We start from the raw sequence: 21,626 nt of genomic DNA on the forward strand, positions 1-21,626 counted from the left end.
CATTTTAGCAAATAATAAGGGTTAGAAGAAAACTGAAGTTTAATCCCCATCTAGGGATCAAGTTTCAGTAAACCCTTATATTATTACCTCCAAGACTGTAGGTTGACCTATGTCCAAAGGTAACCTAAGCTCAGTGGAAAGTGCTCGAGGTGAGTACAACAGGAATAACATCTCAGCCTGTTCTGCAACTGAATTTCCAAGCTTCAAATCACACAGGCATAAGTGGTTCAGGTGTGAAAGTAACCACAGTAAACAGTTTTTTACTGATTGCTTGTACCATACTGGCTTCAATCCAGCAGAAACTTTAAATCGGTAGAGAGGTAGAGATGTCTAGTCCTTTTTGCTACTGAAGTTGTTCCTCGTATAATAATCAGGATATTTTGGGTTTGTTTGTCTATGATAGCAATCTCAGCAGGTGTGCCTCAGGGTTTCAAAGAAGTGCTTATACAGTCCTTTCCGAGCTCTTAAAGGTAACTGAATATTCTCCTGCCACAGTCATTACCCATCCCATCCCCCAAGAGCTTCTCTCATCATTTGTAATTACAACCCCTCCCTGCCTCGTTTAGATCTTTAACACGTGTTCGTCCAATAACCAAAAAGTTACAACACCAGCCTAGATCGATGCTCAGACAAAGGAGCTTCCAAACTTCTCTGAAATCCATTTGGGTTGTTTTAGTAGCACTTGTCAAGCTGACGCAGCTCACACAGTTTAACGGAACCCCTGCAGCACAGGGTTAAGGCCTAGCCCCGCCCACTGACAGTGCGCGCGCGGCTCAGGCCTTCCCCCTAGGCCTCAGCCTTTCTGCCGGGGCCCCGCCCAGGCCGGCCGGCCGCTCGGCAGGCGTTTTGCTACCCTAAGGCCCCGCCTCCACCCCGCCCAGGCCCCGCCTCCCCGAATCAGGCCCCGCCCCTTTCAATACGTGTCGCCTTTTTTTCCAGCCTCCGTGGGCGAGGCGGCACCCGCTAGCTCGGCCGAACGTAGGTCTCGGCGACATCGGGCCTTGGGTCACCGCGGCTCCGCTAAAGACAGCGCCTGGAGATCACCCGCCGCCCTCGGGTCGTCTCCCGCCAACGGGCCGCTCCCGCGAGCGCCAGGCGTTCCTCCAGGGCGGGTGTGTCTGGGTCTCCATTCTCGAGACCCGGCCCTGGGGAGACTGTGGCGCTGAGGAAACCACGCGCTCTGGAGAACCCCCTTCCCCCGCCCTCCCGAGGAGTCGGGGCGCTGAGGAGACGACGCCCGAGCTGAGGAGACCAAGCCCGGCCGCTGCCTGTGCGGTCCCGGGCGGCACACGGGCAGAGGCGTGCGGAGCTCTTGGCAGCCGTAGGCCCTCGGTTGCTTGAACTGCCAACCTTCGCTTGTGTTGGGGCCCAGCTCTGCTCGAAGATCCTGTTGCCGGCGGCTTGAGGTAAGCCAACTTGGCCACGTAGATGTCCCTAATCCCCACCTCGCAGCCACAGGTCAGGCCGTGGGGACTGGAGCGGAAGGACGATTCGTTCTGAAGAAAGGAATTAAAATATGCAACAGGCGGGTCAAGGCAGGAACTGCAAGAAGTGTTTGTTTCCTGCAGAAAGGAGACTTGCCTGAGATGGAAACTTAAGTGAGTTTCTTCCAAATCCAAGATGGTCAAAGGAGAGGCCTGCTCCTTAAACCTGGGTCTGCACGCCCTCTGGCGGCTCGTGGGGAGGATGGTGAAGACAGCCACAGGTGAGCAACTGAGTCAACAGTGCCTTTTCTCTGCCGTCTGCATTGTACTGTCATTTGTGATCTGTCCCAAGAAAAGTGACTTGTCTTGTGAAGCTACTTTTTTTTGTTCCTTTAAAAGCTAAACTTTGGGCCATAATTTAAAAGGGTAATTTTTGACTTTTACCTTTCATAATCAAGGTAGCAAGAATATTGTATTCGCCTTTATGGTGATTACTTGTGAATAGAAACAAGTTTAAATAGAATAAAACAAACAGTGAAATATGAAATATATCTTGTGGTGTTTCGTTTCTGCTAATATTACCTGGGCTCCAAATGTGTATGCAAATATCAAGAAAAAAACACTAGAAAAAAGTTAGACTGGAAATAATACTGTGATACTCACATTTCTGTCAAATGGCTAAACTATGTAAATACACTTCCAGTCTTAGAAATTTGCTTTGTTTTGTTTTTCTCCCAGAGAGGAGTAACCCGAAAAAAGAACAAAAAACAGACTTCAGTGTTCTGAAAGTGGAATGTTCTTACCCACTTGGTGGATATGTTCATGATTGGAAGAAGAGCATCTAGACATTGAAGAGATTAGATTCTTTTACAGGTACAGATAAACTTGATAAAAGAATATTTGGAAATGCTTTAAAAAGACGTTGAAATGAAGGCAGAAATTTCAGTGACTGTTGTCAACCATGTAGGACTTTGAACACTGTTCAGAATATTTTCCTTCCCAAAATGGAAGAAGAAACAATTGACAAACCATTATGCTTCAGACTCTGAGAAAAAGTAATGAAGTCTGCTCACTCTAAGCATGATAATACATTATCATCTTCTTTTGGAAAACAGACAGAAACATACCATGTCTGTGTGGTAAGTTAATTACTAAGGATGGTTTCTTGTGCTACGTGCTCAAAATGGCTTCATTTGAATTTTGGATTTTTTTTTTAATTTTCTCTATTTCACATAGTAATTAGATTTACATGCCGGGAATAAATGCTGGATTCCTTGTATTTTCTGACTACACCACTGTTTTCTGTGCATTATGGAGACATTGGAGACATTAATATTCCTTGAAATTTTATTTTATTAGAAGCAAACCTGTGTGAGGGACACAGACATGCTATATAATTTCCTCATTATAACAACTTTCCTTGCTTTGAATGAGCTGAATGTAACCTGGATTTCACACAGCGTATGAGTTATACTCTGTCTTTTTGCTACATCTTTATATAATTTACAATAACCATATGGGAAACACTGTGCTTAACACATATGCCTAAGGAAAAGATCTTCCCCATGGATCATGGCGTTTATGTTTACAGGACATTTAGTATTTTTAACATTGATGATGTATAGTTTTTCTACTTGTGAAGAATCTGTGAGCAATTATTCTGAATGGGCAGTTTTCACAGACGATATACAATGGTTTAAGTCACAGAAAATACAAGATTTCAAACCCAACCAAAAACTTCATCCAAATTTATATTTTGATGCTGGAGATATACAAACAATGAAACAAAAGTCTCGTACGAGCCATTTGCATATTTTTAGAGCTATCAAAAGTGCAGTGACAATTATGCTGTCCAATCCATCATACTACCTACCTCCACCCAAGCATGCTGAATTTGCTGCCAAGTGGAATGAAATATATGGTAATAATCTTCCTCCTTTAGCATTGTATTGTTTATTATGCCCAGAAGACAAGGTTGCCTTTGAATTTGTCATGGAATACATGGACAGGATGGTTAGCTACAAAGACTGGCTAGTTGAGAATGCACCAGGGGATGAGGTTCCAGTTGGCCATTCTTTAACAGGTTTTGCCACTGCCTTTGACTTTTTATATAATCTATTAGGTAATCAGCGAAAACAAAAGTACCTAGAAAAAATTTGGATTGTTACAGAGGAAATGTATGAATATTCCAAGACTCGCTCATGGGGCAAACAACTTCTTCATAACCACCAAGCTACAAACATGATAGCATTACTTATAGGGGCCTTGGTTACTGGAGTAGATAAAGGATATAAAGCAAACATATGGAAACAAGTTGTTGTTGATGTGATGGAAAAGACTATGTTTCTCTTGAATCATATTGTAGACGGCTCTTTGGATGAAGGTGTGGCCTATGGAAGCTATACCTCAAAATCAGTTACACAGTATGTTTTCTTGGCACAGCGCCATTTTAACATCAACAACTTTGATAATAACTGGCTAAAAATGCATTTTTGGTTTTTTTATGCTACGCTTTTGCCAGGCTATCAAAGAACTGTAGGCATAGCAGATTCCAATTATAATTGGTTTTATGGTCCAGAAAGCCAGCTAGTTTTCTTGGATAAGTTCATTTTACAGAATGGAGCTGGAAATTGGTTAGCTCAGCAAATTAGAAAGCATCGACCTAAGGATGGACCAATGGTTCCTTCCACTGCTCAGCGGTGGAGTACTCTTCATACTGAATACATCTGGTATGATCCAACATTCACCCCACAGCCTCCTGTTGACTTTGGTACTGCAAAAATGCACGTATTTCCTAACTGGGGTGTCGTGACTTATGGGGGTGGGCTGCCAAACACCCAGACCAATACCTTTGTGTCTTTTAAATCTGGGAAACTGGGAGGACGAGCTGTGTATGACATAGTTCACTTTCAGCCATATTCCTGGATTGATGGATGGAAAAGCTTTAACCCAGGACATGAACATCCAGATCAAAATTCATTTACTTTTGCCCCTAATGGGCAAGTGTTTGTTTCTGAGGCTCTTTATGGACCAAAGTTGAGCCACCTTAATAACGTATTGGTGTTTGCCCCATCACCATCAAGCCAATGTAATCAGCCCTGGGAAGGTCAACTGGGAGAATGTGCACAGTGGCTCAAGTGGATTGGCGAAGAGGTTGGTGATGCAGCTGGGGAAGTTATTACTGCTGCTCAACATGGAGATAGGATGTTTGTCAGTGGGGAAGCAGTGTCTGCTTATTCTTCTGCAATGAGACTGAAAAGTGTCTATCGTGCACTACTTCTTTTAAATTCACAAACTCTGCTTGTTGTTGATCATATTGAAAGGCAAGAAACTTCCCCAATAAATTCTGTCAGTGCCTTCTTTCATAATTTGGATATTGATTTTAAATACATCCCATACAGGTTTATGAATAGGTATAATGGTGCCATGATGGATGTGTGGGATGCACACTATAAAATGTTTTGGTTTGATCACCATGGCAACAGTCCTGTGGCTAATATACAGGAAGCAGAACAGGCTGCTGAATTTAAGAAACGGTGGACTCAGTTTGTTAATGTTACATTTCATATGGAATCCACAATCACAAGAATTGCTTATGTATTTTATGGTCCATATGTCAATATTTCCAGCTGCAGATTTATTGATAGTTCCAGTTCTGGACTTCAGATTTCTTTACATGTAAACAGTTCAGAACATAGTGTTTCTGTTGTAACTGACTATCAAAACCTGAAAAGCAGATTCAGTTACCTAGGATTTGGTGGTTTTGCCAGTGTGGCTAATGAAGGACAAATAACCCGATTTGGTTTGGGTACTCAAGCAATAGTAAACTCTGTAAGACATGATAGAGTTAATTTCCCCTTCGGGTTTAAATTTAATATAGCAGTTGGATTCATTTTGTGTATTAGTTTGGTTATTTTAACTTTTCAATGGCGGTTTTACCTTTCCTTTAGAAAGCTAATGCGCTGTGTATTAATACTTGTTATGGCCTTGTGGTTTATTGAGCTTCTGGATCTATGGAGCACTTGCACTCAGCCCATCTGTGCAAAGTGGACAAGGACTGAAGCTAAGACAAATGAGAAGGTCATGATTTCTGAAGGGCATCATGTGGATCTTCCTAATGTTGTTATTACCTCACTCCCTGGTTCAGGAGCTGAAATTCTCAAACAGGTTTTTTTCAACAGTAGTGATTTTCTCTACATCAGAATTCCTACAGCCTACCTGGATATCCCTGAAACTGAATTTGAGATTGACTCATTTGTAGATGCCTGTGAATGGAAAGTATCAGATATCCACAGTGGACACTTTCATCTTCTTCGAGGGTGGCTGCAGTCTTTGGTCCAGGATACAAAACTTCACTTGCAAAACATCCATCTACATGAAACCAGTAGGAATAAACTGGCCCAATATTTTATAACTAATAAGGACAAAAAACGAAAATTGAAAAGAAGAGAGTCTTTGCCAGATCAAAGAAGTAGAATAAGAGGAACATTTGATAGAGATGCTGAATATATTAGGGCTTTAAGAAGACACCTTGTTTATTACCCAAGTGCACGTCCTGTGCTCAGCTTAAGTAGTGGTAGCTGGACATTGAAGCTTCAGTTTTTTCAGGAAGTTTTAGGAACTTCACTGCGGGCATTGTATATAGTGAGAGACCCTCGAGCTTGGATCTATTCAATGCTATATGGTAGTAAACCAAGTCTTTATTCTTTGAAGAATGTACCAGAGCACTTAGCAAAATTGTTTAAAATAGAGGAAGGTAAAAGCAAATGTAACTCGAATTCTGGCTATGCTTTTGAGTATGAATCACTCAAGAAAGAATTAGAAATATCCCAATCAAATGCTGTCTCCTTGTTATCTCATTTGTGGGTAGCAAACACTGCAGCAGCCTTGAGAATAAATACAGATTTGCTGCCTACCAGCTACCATCTGGTCAAGTTTGAAGATATTGTTCATTTTCCTCAGAAGACTACTGAAAGGATTTTTGCTTTCCTTGGCATTCCTTTGTCTCCTGCTAGTTTAAACCAAATGCTATTTGCCACTTCCACAAACCTTTTTTATCTTCCATATGAGGGGGAAATATCACCGTCTAGTACTAATATTTGGAAAACAAACTTGCCTGGAGATGAAATTAAACTAATTGAAAACATTTGCTGGACACTGATGGATCGTCTAGGATATCCAAAGTTTATGGACTAAATGCTGCAGGTCAGCAAAATTTGCACTAATGTGTCCCAACCTACTTTGTGTATATGAACTAGAAAACTTTGTTTACTCTTGTATGTATGTGTGTAGAGAGAGTGTGTGTGTCCAGTCTGTTATTTGCACAGAGATATTTTCAAAATAGGCACCATATTTGGCCTAGCAGGATTTATTTTTATGTTACCACTTTACTTGCCTTTGTTTCTGAATTTTTTTCTGCTAAAATGTTTCTGCTACAGAGGTATATTATATATTCTGGGGGTCTGAAAATATGGGAAGATTTTAATGGACTTTAACTCACCTTCTTCAGAAACTAGTTATCTATCTTGGGACCTCAAACACTACAAAAGGCCTTGTAATTGCTGCTGTATCCAGTCATTTCTTGCTCTTAAGATGGACTACAAAACTTTATGTTTTGAAAAGGTCTAACATTTACCTTGCACACAAAAAAAAGAAATAAAAAAAGAAAAAAAATTACTTTGTATAGTGTTTATTGAAATCACTTGGCCGGGGGCAGGGGGAATGATACATGTTCCTATAAGAAACTAGAAAATATAGATGAAAACATAGAATTCAGGTTTTTTATTTTCTTTCTTTCTTTCTTTCTTTCTTTCTTTCTTTCTTTCTTTCTTCTTTTCTTACTTAAGAAATAAGACTGTGAACAGTGGATACTGAAATTTAGTGGATTAATTTGGGAGTGAGTCTCTCATTTGCCTCTCTGAAGCTACAGCTGTTCCCCATCACACCACCCTCACCCTGTCTAGCCTCTCTGTCATTGTCAACAGAAAGTCAGTAGTTATTACCTACAAAACTATCCAACACCCTTTTCCCAGATAATTTACTTTGTGTTAAAGACTGACACAGATTTATAATCACATTTAGTTGTGTGGCACTACCACAATATGACTCAAAGCAAAAGCAGACTTCTGCCTGTGGTAATGTTTTTTGGGGGGATGAGGTAGGGTGGGTGGTGGTAGTGACTGGAAACAAAATTTAAAAAGCTTTCCTGTTTTATCCTGTAATCCAATGAGTGAATTTACAGGCTGCTAGTGTCTGCAAAAGTTAAAAGCAATTGAGAGATGATGTCAGAAGCATCTGTTCTCTTTACCATCTGCATCTCATTATAAATTAGTCAACAAAATGTGGTTCATTTTACTTGGCAGTTTCTGAAATCAGAAATGCTCTGCTATTATAAGGCAATGGAGTAATTACAATGTGTTCGTGGGACATTATCAGGAAACATCAAGATTTCATGGTAATCCATGCAGATTGCAGTCTTCCTGATGTTTCAAACTGTAGTTTCCTCAACCTCTCTAACATTTGGAGTCTGTCACACTGACCTAGATAAAAGAGGTTTTGTCTCTGTAGTTTGTAATTTTGTCTAAATGTGCATCCTGAGTGATAAAGCTGAGGAGTTGTTACATTCCAGCAGAATCTAACTTAGCAGTCATGTCTTTTCTTCTATAATGGCATAAGTGAAGACGGCTGCATTTCTCCTATATTTGTGTTTGTCACACAGGACTCAGAATTTTGCCTTCATGTTAAAAGAAATAGAAATTAATATAGACTGAAAACACAAATCTACATTTCTATTTTCAAGGAAGATTATAACAGGTTTGAAAACAAAGATGTGCAATTGCTACTTGGGTGATAATGTTATTTTCATCATTAGTCAGAGTCTCACTGTTTGTTTTCAATTCCCAGAATGTGATTTTAAGTCAGATAGAAAAGTGCCGGTGTAAGAGAGCAGTACCTCATACTAAGGTAATAATTAGAAATGGGTACAGGTACAGGGAGGACAGTGAATGATTCTTCTGTTTTTCTTTGAAAACTGTACAGAAATGTATCTGTAGGTTATAGGTGGTTAATGGGTTATGTGAAGGGAAAAGGAAAGAAGAGATTTAGACAATAAAGTGTGAGTAATTTTGAAATGGGATATGGAAATGTTTTACTGATAAATCACAGTGCATCCTAGCTTTCAGCTTAACAGAGAAATACAGAACTAAACTTTCTTACTCTAGAGTAAAAGTGAGATATGAGCCCTTTTTTTAGTTTTTTTTTTTTTTTTTTTTAATAATGAACATCTGAAGAAGACTTTGGATATCCCCCTCAGAGAAGTATTTTATATGGGAAAGGGGTCAATTGAATTTGCCTACATATGCTCATGCCTGAGCCCTGCTGCCTTACACTTTGACCACTTAAGGTGAGTGACACTTTTAGCACATCTTAATTTTGAATATTCTCCAAACTTATTACCAAATTACAAATAAAATAATCATTTTATTGCTTATGAAGAATTTAAAAAATCTTATTTGTAAAAGCCATTTCATTATCAATATCTTCACACTTAAGCCTAATTGGTGCAACTATTTGTTTAAAATAGCATAGAAATTCAGAAAAATTGCGCTATTAAGTGGCAAAGTACAGGAACATTGGTAATGAAGTGTTTAAAAATTTCTAACCAGTATAGATTTATTCAAGATGATTAGAAAATAATTCATTCTAAAGCTAAAATTCACTTAGAGTTTTATTTTTTTTGAAAATCCTGGATATTAAATTTATGATTATACTTTAATTTATGATTTTTATCAGAAGATACAATGATATGTACATATTGAGCTTAGATTCCACAAAATAATACATTTGGTTTCTTTAGAAAAGCAGAATAATTAACTGTCTCCTATGAACGAAACTATCTTTTTCAAGTCAGGACCTATCAAGTTACCATTGCAAATATCTTCAAAAATCATCTGCCTTTTCACATACAGCATGACTTGCGTATTCCACATCATGTCATGTTACAATTTCACTGTCTGGACTTTTACTTGGTATCATTGATCAGAAGATTTTGTTTATTATGGCAAATCTTAGCCATTCCTTTTGTAAGAAGCCTATCACTTAATTTTGAACAATGAAATACCACAGTTTTTAGTCCGTGATCATAACTGAGTGCTTTCAATGATTAAGGAATATGTAAAAGAAAACAACACCCAGATCTAAGGGTGCTACATTCTAAAATATATTAAGACATTGAATATTGAGCCATTTCTTGCTGATAAGGTTGGCTAAATTGTCTAACATTCCTATGTGTTTTACTTTACTTTAGCAAAGAAAAACATTGAAATAATTGGCAAGATCTAAATGACTTAAAGTTTGAACAGAGATGACAGGTAATTTTATAGATTTGTAACATTATAAACCTTGATATTTGTGCTGTAAAATTATGTGGGTTAATGTTTTTACCTAAGTAATATATGTGTTTAATTTATTTCATTATCAAAGTGTACTCATTGAAGTCTAAACCTGCCCCCTCATTTTTTGTGTGTGTAAAAGGCTTTATACCATTTTTTTCAGTTGCTTGGAAAAGAAAACAGAATGATCATAAACAGAGGACCCCTTGCTTAATAAAAGGCAGTTTGGCTCTGGTTGGAACAATTTTGTCATGCACCTCTTTGGGTCTTTGGGTTGTAGCATTGACAATTGTACTAAATGAACCCAAGTTGGAGAATGCAGTTACATTTGATATTAGTGCTCATTTCGACAAGTTCATCTATGAGAAGATCCTCCAACTTCAGCGACGGGCAATCCTCCTTCTGCTAACTTTGTTCTAAGATCTGGCTCTGTGACCTTAAATGATAAGGATATATCTATAATGCTCATGTGTGCTCAATATCCCACCACCACGGTCAGTTTTCATTCAGGAATAATAACTAAGAGGAAACCTCTTGCAAATTACATTAGTTTAATTAATCCATCAAAGAACAGCCATGCTGCAAACATCTTAAGTATTATGTCTTGTCATATAAATATAAAAATGGGTTCCATGTATTACATATATGCAACTCTATTATATGTGGTAGTTATATATTATGTATAACCTTGATATCCATATCAAATAGTTTGCTTAAATTAAACCTGCTTATAAGTGTTTTGTTTAAATACTGACACAGGTAGGTTATTCAGTGCTATAGTTTAGATTTCATTCCCTCAAATGAGTGAAACCATTAGTACTTATTTAACACGCCTGCCTAACTAATATATGTAACAATGAAATTGGTTCAAATATTTCATATCAATGGATTTCTCAGGAAAAATGGTTAGAGAGGAAGTAGTTGAGGGAGAACAAACTTTCTACTAATAACAGTGGAAAGGATATCTTAATTCATTTTTCTATCCTTTCCATAATACACTCACAACCACAAGTGCTTCCAAATAACCACAATGCCCATTGTAATTCTCAATCTAGAGAATGTAAAATGAAAACTCTGCCATATACCTTGCATCTATGGGACTGACCATCTGATCAAAAATTTCAAAGTTTCCACCTTAAATGAACCTATACTAATTTGAAGTATATTGTCCTTTTAATATTGTGAATAACAGTAAACTGAATACATACAAATAATTTTTAATACAGAAAAAGTCTTACATTTGTATTCTTCGTGCACAATTCTAGAAGGGAAAACAGAAGAAATGAGAGAATGATGGGAGGAAGGAATTTGTGAAGTGACAGGGAAGGAAGAAGGCAGGGAGGAATGTGTTAGCATTTATTCTTCCCACGTTCAATTATTGTCTAAACTATTTTAAAAGATCCTGAAATATTAGAGTAGATAAATTTTGATTTAAAAAAGCTATAATGCTATAATTTAAGTACTTGCTGTTACATTGTAGTTTCTTTCTTATTTAATGTCTAAACTATTACTGTATTTCTGACTATTCTGATGTGTGTCTTAATTCGAGAGTGTTAGTCATGATGTTAAATTTCAACTAGTGTCACAGGATTTTATATTCTTTAGATATGCAATATTCCTCTAAATGTTGTATTTTTCCCCTTTTAAAATTTATGCTTTATAACTTTTATTTCATTGTTTAAAGAAAAAAAAATACTCATGCACACTTGATATGCCTTAATAGTCTTTCCATTTTGGAAAGCCAGTTCACCTTACAACACTGTGACTTTTTACTCTATCAAAAGAACCATACAAGTTCTACTACCCGATTTAAAGTTTGTAATCCTTACATAAGAAATGCTTCACTAAGCATGACATAGTAGAAAGAATTCTTTCATCCTTATTTCACTATAGTCAAAGATTACTGTCATATTTTATTTATGTTTTTTCTTAATTATATGTTCCATCATTACTCCATTTTGATTGAAGAGATAGATTTTGTTGTAAAACAGTTGACGTGGAACTTTAAAGTATTGCTGTTACTGACTTAGTTGAACTATTTTGATTTGATACTTTGATGTACTATATTACAAAACTTGCATGGATAATTTGTTAATATATAAGAAAAAATGAATTCAACCCAAAACTATGAAATTGCATTTATGATTTTATTACAATATATAAATGTATAGATAATAAGGTTTCACATAAGAAAGGTATTTTTGCTGTTAAATTTTAGTCATAAACTTGAGTATCCTGCCAAATTTATTGGTATCTAGAATGCAACAGATATTTGCAACAAATAATTGGCTTAAGTGCATTACCAAAACAAACTGAAATGTGTGCACATTTACAGTTATTTATTTCTCTTTTCAAAACAAATGTATGACAATTTAAAATGTCTCACTGTTGAACACCATAGAAACAAATATGTTTGTGTACACATTACAAACTTCACCAAACTTCATTAACTTAGAAGTTTAAGATTTTTCTACATTACTGGAAGAGTAAGTTTTCACAAGTGTCGTTTTGTTATTTGTTTTGCTGTCTTTAATTTGAAGAGGGAAATTTTCATTAAACATCATTCACACAATTTACTTAAACAAGTAATCTGGTCAAAGTTTTCTAGCTCTAAGTTCCTTAAAATCAATAGGAATATAATTGAAAGTGTGAAAGTTAATAGAAAAATATATCCTGTTTGTAATCAACAATTCTCTAAAGAAAGGAAAGTGCCATTTATAACTGATGCATATGTTCAAAAAGCCAAACCCATATATATAATAAGTTTTTATTGATAAAATACTTAAACATTTTCAGATTATATTTAATGTATTAATAGAGTCCACAAACATACAAAATCAGAATTGCATGGTTAATATGTTTACTTTGAAATATTGCCTTTTACATATGTTTTTATATACTCATATGTCAAGTTACAGCTTGTTCAAATTTTCCCTTCAATATTTTTCATTTGACTTCTAAGATTTCCCATGGCATTTTGAATTTATTTTTGTGATATATCAACTACATAATGTCTGAATTCAAGTACAGTGTATACTTACACAATTATTGCTTTTTTGTTTATATTATGTCAGGGATCTTATGAAATATTCTTAGTAATTAGATAATCCTAGGTGCCATTGAAATAGATATTATTTGCAAACTATACTTAATGAGAATTTTTTTTTTTTTTGAGTTTTACAACATTTTAATACTCTTCGGTTTTTTAAATTATTTTTTTTTTACTTATTCACTTTATATCATCCTCACTGTTCCCCTACTAGTTACCTACTCCCACAATCCTCACCCCCCCCCCATACCTCCATTCCCTTCTCTTCTGAGCAGGTGGAGGTGGGGATGGGTATCTGCCCAACCCTGCCACTTAGTCTCTGCAAGGAGCTTCCTCTCCCACTGATGCCAGACAAGGCAGCCCAGCTAGTCGAACATATCCCAGGAACAGGCAACAGCTTTTGGAATAACCCCTGTTCCAGTTTTTGAGGACGCACATGAAGACCCAGTTACATATCAGCTACATATGCGTGGGGCAGTCATTGATTTTCTGGGTGCCTCCCATATCTCAGATGTGTCTCTTTCTAGAGATGCTCCCCATGTCATCCCCTCCCCCGCATCCATTGCATATTCCTTCATCTTCATGGCAGTCTGTCAGGGTCTCCTGTACTTCCCCACGCCTGATTCTGCATCCACCATTCCCTTCTACATTCCCCTCTCATCTGCCTCCCAGCTCCCTCTCTCCATTTGCCTCTTATGACTATTTTATTCCTGCTTCTAAGTGAGATTCAAACTTCCTCACCTGGCCCTTTCTTCTTGTTTAGCTTCTTTGTGTCTGTGGATTATAGCATGGGTATTCTGTACATTATGGCTAATGTCCACTTATTAGTGAGTGCATACCATACATGTCCTTTTGGGACTGGGTTACCTCACTCAGGATGATATTTTCAAGTACTATCCATTTGCTTGCAAAATTTATGATGCCTTGTTTTTTAATAGCTGAATCTCATTGTACAGATGTACCACATTTTCTGAATCTATTCTTCAGTTGATGGGCATCTATGCTGTTTCCAGTTTCTGATTATTACTAATAAAGCTGCTATGAACATAGTTGAGAAAGTGTGTTGGTGAGATTTTGGAGCATATTTTGGGTATATGCCCAGAAGTGATCTAGCTGGGTCTTGAATACTCTTTTCTTTATTTTATGACTTCTTGTATAATATGAAATGGATTTTGTGACAGTTGATGCTAATGGAAGGCTTCTTGCATTTTGCAGTTGATTATAATGCATTTTCAGAGTACTTCACAGGTGTTCTTTATTATGATGTGATGTTTCTATTTGAGATTTGACTTTTTTCCATTAGAGAAAAATCATCTTTATTGAATATTTTGCCTTTCCTCTGAGATAGTCTTCATTTTTTGTTTATCTGTTAATTTTCTTACATTACTTGAAAAAATATATATAAATAAATTTACCCAACTTACTTCCTATGATAAAATGAACCTGATGATGATGTATTATATTTTTGTTAAATTGTATTAATTAGCTATTAATATATTTGCATAAATATTTATAATAGTAATTGGAGTATATACTTTTCAGAACAACAATATGTGTCATATAAGTTGAACATTATCTACATGTATGCTTTCTCGAAGCATATAAATTGAAATAATCTAACATTATTATTAAGACTCATGTATGAAATTATATGGCCATCATGTGTTTATACATGGAAATAGAATGCCATAATTTTTATATGTATTTGTGGGTTTATTTATCTCATATATTTCTTATTTATCTTATTTATCATTTTGGGAAATTTTGGAAATAATTATTTTAAGAATCTATTCTCTTAATTTTTCAAATTTATGTGTCTAAATTTGCTCGAAGTACTTTTTTTGCCTCTCACTTCATCTCAAAACTTACTTCTTAAAAACCTCTCTTTAATATTGAATATCTAGACCTTATTTTTTAATTAGAATTTGTGTTACATGTCTATCAAATAATTAAATTTATCCTTGCCTTCTGTTTATGTATTTGATATTTTATATATTTTTTACTTTATATTTTACATATTTTGTTCAAATATTTTATTTGTATAAGTTGCTATTGTGTTTCATATATTTCATAATTAATGTATGGCTCAACCTTTTTTATCAATATACTCCTCCATCAAAAATAGAGGAATCATTGTTTTTACAGAGCTAGAAATTTAGAAAGTATCATTCCTTTCTAAATTAGCTCAATAAGAAAGTGAGGAATAGATAGTTAGATTACCTGAATAAACTAGAAGAAGGTAAAAGTAGAATATGAATTTATGATTAGTATAAAAGGTAGCAATAACTATAATCAGCATTCTGATGGCAGGGACAGTTAGATCTCTGTGACTTGCAGACCATCCTGGTGTACATATTGAATTCCAGACTACACAGGGCAACATCATGAGACCTGATCTAAAAATAAAGTACAATTAAATCTAATGGACTTAGGGATCACTGGATCCCTTTAAAACAACATTTTAAACTGTGGATTATTTCTCCTTCAGTATGTTCACACTTAGAAATCAACAGGGAAAATTAGGAATAGCACGAGACATGGTGGGCAAACTAATATTATATGACTTAATCAAAAGCTCTCACCTTTTAGGGCTACTTCCAAATGTAAAAATTGGTTCTATAGGGTGATGAGAATGATTCTGGAAGAATGAAAAGCCTGAATATAATCAAAATACATTGTAAAAAAATTCTCAAAGAATTAAGAGCATTATTTTTTTTAAAGTATACCATTGTCCAGATAAATATAAGTGCTATAAATCTATTACATAAAATTAAAATTAAGGTGACCTATGGTAATGGAAAACACCTTTTATAAATTTATCAAAAGCAAATCATTTTTTTTCTTTTTCAGGAAGGTAAGTGTGTTTCATTGATGACTGTATTTTACACTTCCTCTCTACTAACATCAAAGTCTGCTTTGGGCACAGAATTTCTATTTAAAGGATCATATCCCATATGGAAAAATGTTGAGAGTCATTTAAAAAGATATCATAACATCATTTATCCATCAAGGCTTACAAAACTTCTAGAGTTAAAAACAATATAGTTTTTCTGAATTTATTATACATAATTTCATTTTATTTATAAAAACTGAGTACCTGTTATTTTCAATTATATTAAATGAATGTGATTACATCTATGTGATAAAATATTAACAAATTTAAAGATATTCAACCTAATGTTCATATTCATATGTACATATGTTATATACATACTCCAATGTTTTATACATAGGCAAACACTTTCACACACATTCATATTTCTGAGGCACAAGTCATATATCAACAGCAGTGATTTCTAAAAATTGAAATTTCACATATTTTGCAGTTTCTTTTATTAGGATAACCGTCTATAAGAGATGTGGTAAAAGTTTGGAATTCAAAGCATCTGTGTGGTACATTCTTAAAAGATTAAATATAAAATTTAGAAACAGAATGGCTACTAGGCAATAATGACTTAATGTAAAAATTCTTTAAAACAAAGATTCGTGAGATCCTAAACAAAAGTAGAAATTCTTTATTCAAAAAAATGGTACTTCAGAAATAGTTCTGGGTGAGGAGCCAGTTGATATCAAAAGTTTCAAAAAAAATGGAGTGCCTTTTACATCCAGTAAAATCCACCTACACTCTTTTTAACTTTAAGATACATGTCAGATGGAATGGGGTGAAAATTAAAAAGAGCTCTTATTTATAAACTAGTTGTATAAATTATAGAATTTTATTTAAATTAATGGAAATTATTTTTATTCTACTTAATTTTAGAATTAAGCATTGCTTCTTTTTCTTTGCCTCCTTTCTTTGAATTATGAAATGGTAATTCTGTGTGAAATAAAATATTAGTAAGGATATGGATTTAGCATGGCCAAAGGAGAGCATTCCATGGTCCTTTGCCAAACCAAAAGCTAAAAGTAAACAGCCCCCAAACTTGGAAACACTGGTCTTTAAGGACTGTGAATGGACAGTGGTAGTACAAGTATGCAGTTGACTCTCTTGACATTGCCACTTAATTCCCTAATATTCTGTTTTTAGGTAGGGGATGCTTGATACACAATCCTGTGGCCACTGGGTGCTGATTTCTGAATGGGTGTAGCTAAGGCATTTACTGGTCAGCTATGAGAAATGCACTGCATCTTTTCTCACTCTAGAATAGTCTTCAGATGCCATCTATTTCTTATATTTTGATCTGTAAAGTTTTCAGTATTTGATTTGATTGAATTACATTTATTATTTTGTACTTTAAAGTTACAATCCTAGTTTTTAAATATAACACTATTTATTATTTTGATAAACTTGCAATAAAATAATTTTTATTATTTCCATACCTAGAGTATTTTTGGAATTCAACTTTATGGTCTGTATATACTCAGTGGTTAGAAAGTATCCCTTCTTTATGGAAAAACATATAATATGTGAGTATATTGTACCCTACCTATGTTTTAGTTCACATTGGGTTCTTATTACAGAGGTCATGGTAGTCCTCACTCCTAGGACACTTTTTTAAATTAATTTATTTATTGTAAACTCCAAATTTTAATCCCTTCCCAGTCCACCTTCCGACTGTTCAACATCCTATACCTCCTCCCCACCCCTGTCTCCATGAGGATGTCCCCACCCCCAACCCCATCAGGCTTCTAAACTCCCTGGAACCTCCAGTCTCTTAAGGGTTAGGTGCATCTTCTCTGACTAAATCCAGACCCAGCAGTCCTCTGCTGTATATGTGTTGGGGGCCTCATACCAGCTGGTGTATGCTGCCTGGTTGGTGGTCCAATGTTTGAGATATCTCAGGGGTCCAAGTAAATTGAGTCTGCTGGTCCTCCTACAGAGTCACCCTACTCAGCTTCTAGCTTTTCCCTAATTCAAACAAAGGCTCAGTGACAAGCCCAGAGTGGGATCCAACTCAAAAGGAGGCCCCAAGGCCTCACACTATTACTGAGGCTATAGAGTGCTCACAAAAAGGGACCTATCATGACTGCCCTCCAAAAGACTCAACAAGCAGCTGAAAGAGTCAGATGTAGATATTTGCACCCAACCAATGGACAGAGCTGCTGACTTCTAGAACACTTTTTAAGTTGTATATATTGTTAAAAACACAAACATCTGCCCACATATATTTGTTTTCTAATTATGTTTAAAAAACTCTCCAATGATCTATACCTATGTTTCTTTGTATTTTCATAAATTTTTGCTTTGTATATTTTTGGGTTCTGTTAATAAATTTACTTTTCATTCCTATAGGCTAAAACCAGACACGGAATGGCAGGGTTGAATTTATTTGATTACTATGGTTTTAACATCTAGTTCAATTAGTTTTGACCTATAACTACATATCCTCAGAGGAAGTTCTTATTAAATGTTACCATAAATAATAATTCTTTTGCTTTGGCAATTAAAATATTATGATGAATGTCTCTCTCTTTTCCTATGGAAGAACCTGGAAAATTCATAAACAATAAATAACATTTTTCAATGCTTCTAAATTTGCAGAAGGCTTCTCCATTCATCTCTCTTACTCAGCATCTTCAACATGGTACAAAACACTGGATTAAGAGAAGTAAGCAGAATCACACCAACATTCCTTTTCTATCTTCACTTTGAACATTTCCTTTTAAGTTTGGAAGGTCAGCAGTATTTTATTGTTATGTTGCTAGGTCTAGTTTTCCATACTGTCTCAAGAATTTTCTTCTTCAGAACACTTCCTTCTAAATCCTATGGTTTTAGTCACAAACTAATGTTCCAGTACAGAATAGTACAATTCACCCCTTGAGATAATGAAACATGAATGAGACATAAAGTGTTACCATGATGGAACCACATTGAAAGTTCTACCCTTATAGATAGAGCCACATCTTCTAGTACTTCCCACTCTACACATTTTAGATATTCCCTGAGATCCTTGAGCCACATGTAATTAGGGCAGAATTGCATACAACTATTTTTATGGAGTAGATAGAACCTAGGTCACAGATACCCAGGTCATATTCCTGTAACTCTCCTTACTTCCTATCAGTGACAACAATCTAAGCCCAATTGTGATCTTTGGGAAGAAAATTAGCTGGTCTTATGAAAGGGGGTTGTTCTGCTCAGATGATGGTGCTGTTCAAAACACACATTTCCATAAACACACACACGTGTGTGTGTGTGTGTGTGTGTGTGTGTGTGTGTGTGTGTAGGTAAGCAGGTATGTGCATGTGTAGATATGTGTACATATGTAAGCATACACATGGACATAAGAGTTCAGCCTTAGGTGTCATTATTACTCAGAAACTTCCTTTCATATTTTTTAAGACCCACTATTTCACTTAACAATTGTAACTAACCTTTCTGGCTAAAATGGCTGGCAAGTGTGCCTTAAGGAATTCTCATAAGTTAACCCCCACACATACCTCACCCTGGCTAGGGGTTTTGTTTTTTGATTGACATGTGGTTAATGACATATATGAGATACAGAGTGTTTGGAAATTGCTCCAATGATTACCATTAAACAAGGCCCATTATAACCAAGTGGTTTTTCATACATTTTATTTTATAATATTTTATTACAAATCTTAGTATAAAATTTACATGTTTTATGTGCATCAGATCTTTTGTAAAGTGTTGGCTATATATTATGAATTGTATGGTTGGAAATCTACCACATGCACTTTTATACTCGGAAAGCAAAAGAAAAGAGTTTAAAAATATATATTTCCCATTACTTATCAAACTTCTTTTGAAATGTCATGGTTATCTTGCAAGCAGTACCCTCCTGATATTTATTATTCATCAGCTTAACTTTTGACTGCACTCTTGTGATACTTTGGGAACCTTGAAATAAAACTCAGATCTCAGGATACAGCTATTCCCAGTCTTTTCCAAAAGAGGAAACTTACAAATAAATGATAAAAAGAAATCTCTCAAAGACACTTTGGAACATTTGTGTTATGCTAATGAACTGTTCATACCCTTTATAGAATATTGGACACTGAATCTCATATTTCTTCAAAGAGACTCCAGTAAAACAAGCTGCCTTAAAGTATATAGGCTTTCAAAAAAGAACTGGTTTAATATTAAAGAAACAAATTATCCCAGGTGTCTTAAGTATATGACTTACATTTTACTCTTCTATCATTCATAGAAATATATATAAATAGCACCCTACACTGAAGGACCTGAAGGGGTTTGCAACCCCATAAGAAGAACAACAGTATCAACCAATCACCCCCAGAGCTCCCAGGTACTAAACCACCAACCAAAGAATACACATGGAGGGACCCATGGCTCCAGCTGCATATGTAGCAGAGAATGGCCTTATCTGGCATCAATAGGAAGGGAGGCCTTTGGCTTGATGCCCTAGCATAGGGGAATGCTAGGGTAGTGAGGCAGGAGTATGTACGTGGGTGGGTGGAGAGCACCCTCATAGAAGCAGAGGGGTTGAGATAGGTTTTTGGAGGGGAAACCAGGAAGAGGGATAACATTTGAAATGTAAATACATAAACCAATAAAAAATAACACCCTACAAGTTAAATAATTAACCTACTTAAAGGTATATTTTTATTACAAAACATTAATATTCAGCATGAAATTTCAATGAGGAAATGTATTTATTCATATTCTTTTGATTATTGCTTGTAGTCACTGCAGTGTTATGGTTATAATACATTGTGAACCTATAATGTATTTTGGAAATAATTATATGAGAGAAATCAAAGTAAAATTTTTCATCTAGTGGCAAAACATTGGTATCATTCTCTTTTAAGATAAAAATATTTGTCTGTGTGTCTGTGTGTATGTGTGTGTGTGTGTGGATATGTTCATGTAGATGCAAGTGTCCCCAGAAGACATATCAGACAGACCCTTGGAACTGAAGTTACAGATGATTGTGTGCTGCCATGTAGATATTGAAAATTTAACCAGTAAATCCTCTGCAAGAGCAGTTCAAGCTATTAACTGCTGATTCATGTCTTCTGCCCTGAAATTATTCTTGATGAGATAAAATTGGGGAGTCAGAGGAGTGGATTAAAGGCTAGTCAAAGTGTAAATCTCTTTTGGTTGGAAATTTCTAGTTATTATGGAAACATCTGTTAAACCTAGACACAATGAAATCCTTTAATCATGATTCAAAGTTTACATCATTGATTTTCACTTCTGATTTAGGACAACTAAGTACAGAATAAATGTCTTATAGGTAGCAGCTAGTTTAAACTCTCAAAAAATTACTAGATCAAATAAATGCCAGAAGACACTATAGAGTAAAAAATATAAGTAAAACTATAGACTTTCAATCTTATGAAGGAAGAACATAGCTGACTTCAAGGTTGTCACACACGGTAGAACACAGCCTACTTGTTCTGTTCATCATAATTAGGGAAAGGCATGACAGCTTTGGGTTGGTGGTCATGCAGCTGAAAGCCAGCCTTGTACCACTGAGGGCCACAAATACGCCTTTTAGAATGCTTGCTAGATAAGGAAGGAGAGAACAGGGAAGTGCAGAAGACTGCAACAGATGTTATATGCATGACCCCCCTACCCCCTGCAGCTGTCTAGATGACCTTATTTCACAAATGCTAAAACAAGGACTTTTACATGTTTATCTAAAGATAAATATACAAACAGAATTTTGACCTGCTATCCAGATGAAATACTGTATTTAGGACTGCAATCTGAAGTTATTTTTAAAGAAAAATGATACATTTGATCACATAAAATACTAATAATTTTTATTACATAGTAAAATATACCAAAATAAAGTAACAAAAGTGGAGGAACATGTACTACTTGTGTCCTAA

At 35.6% G+C, this 21,626-nt stretch overlaps 1 protein-coding gene across 7 annotated transcripts; it reads left to right on the forward strand.

Annotated features, from left to right (window-relative positions):
* The first annotated feature begins 762 nt into the window (after positions 1 to 762).
* On the forward strand, positions 763 to 20,578 carry Dsel (dermatan sulfate epimerase like). 7 transcript variants are annotated; one of them, XR_013113027.1, is made up of 6 exons: positions 763 to 1,406; positions 1,569 to 1,705; positions 2,163 to 2,297; positions 8,714 to 8,826; positions 9,730 to 9,793; positions 9,978 to 13,912. XR_013113027.1 is itself a non-coding variant. In XM_034513113.2 (3 exons), exon 3 carries the CDS (start codon positions 2,997 to 2,999, stop codon positions 6,618 to 6,620), a length of 3,624 nt encoding a protein of 1,207 aa, XP_034369004.1. In that variant the 5' UTR covers positions 763 to 1,406; positions 1,569 to 1,705; positions 2,163 to 2,996; the 3' UTR covers positions 6,621 to 7,100. The 7 variants fall into 7 exon arrangements, 2 of the variants coding, with proteins under 2 accessions (XP_034369004.1, XP_034369005.1); XR_013113024.1 differs by adding an exon at positions 20,291 to 20,578 and having other exon boundaries at positions 839 to 1,705; positions 2,163 to 2,563; positions 9,978 to 20,214; XR_013113025.1 differs by having other exon boundaries at positions 908 to 1,705.
* The last annotated feature ends 1,048 nt before the right edge of the window (positions 20,579 to 21,626 follow it).

The sequence above is a fragment of the Arvicanthis niloticus genome, chromosome 10 (genome assembly GCF_011762505.2).
Source record: "Arvicanthis niloticus isolate mArvNil1 chromosome 10, mArvNil1.pat.X, whole genome shotgun sequence".
NCBI classification, from domain to species: Eukaryota; Metazoa; Chordata; class Mammalia; order Rodentia; family Muridae; genus Arvicanthis; species Arvicanthis niloticus.

What these genes read in the sequence shown, in the direction of transcription:
- Dsel (XM_034513113.2), top strand. Translation starts at nt 2,997, where the DNA reads ATGGCGTTTATGTTTACAGGACATTTAGTATTTTTAACATTGATGATG.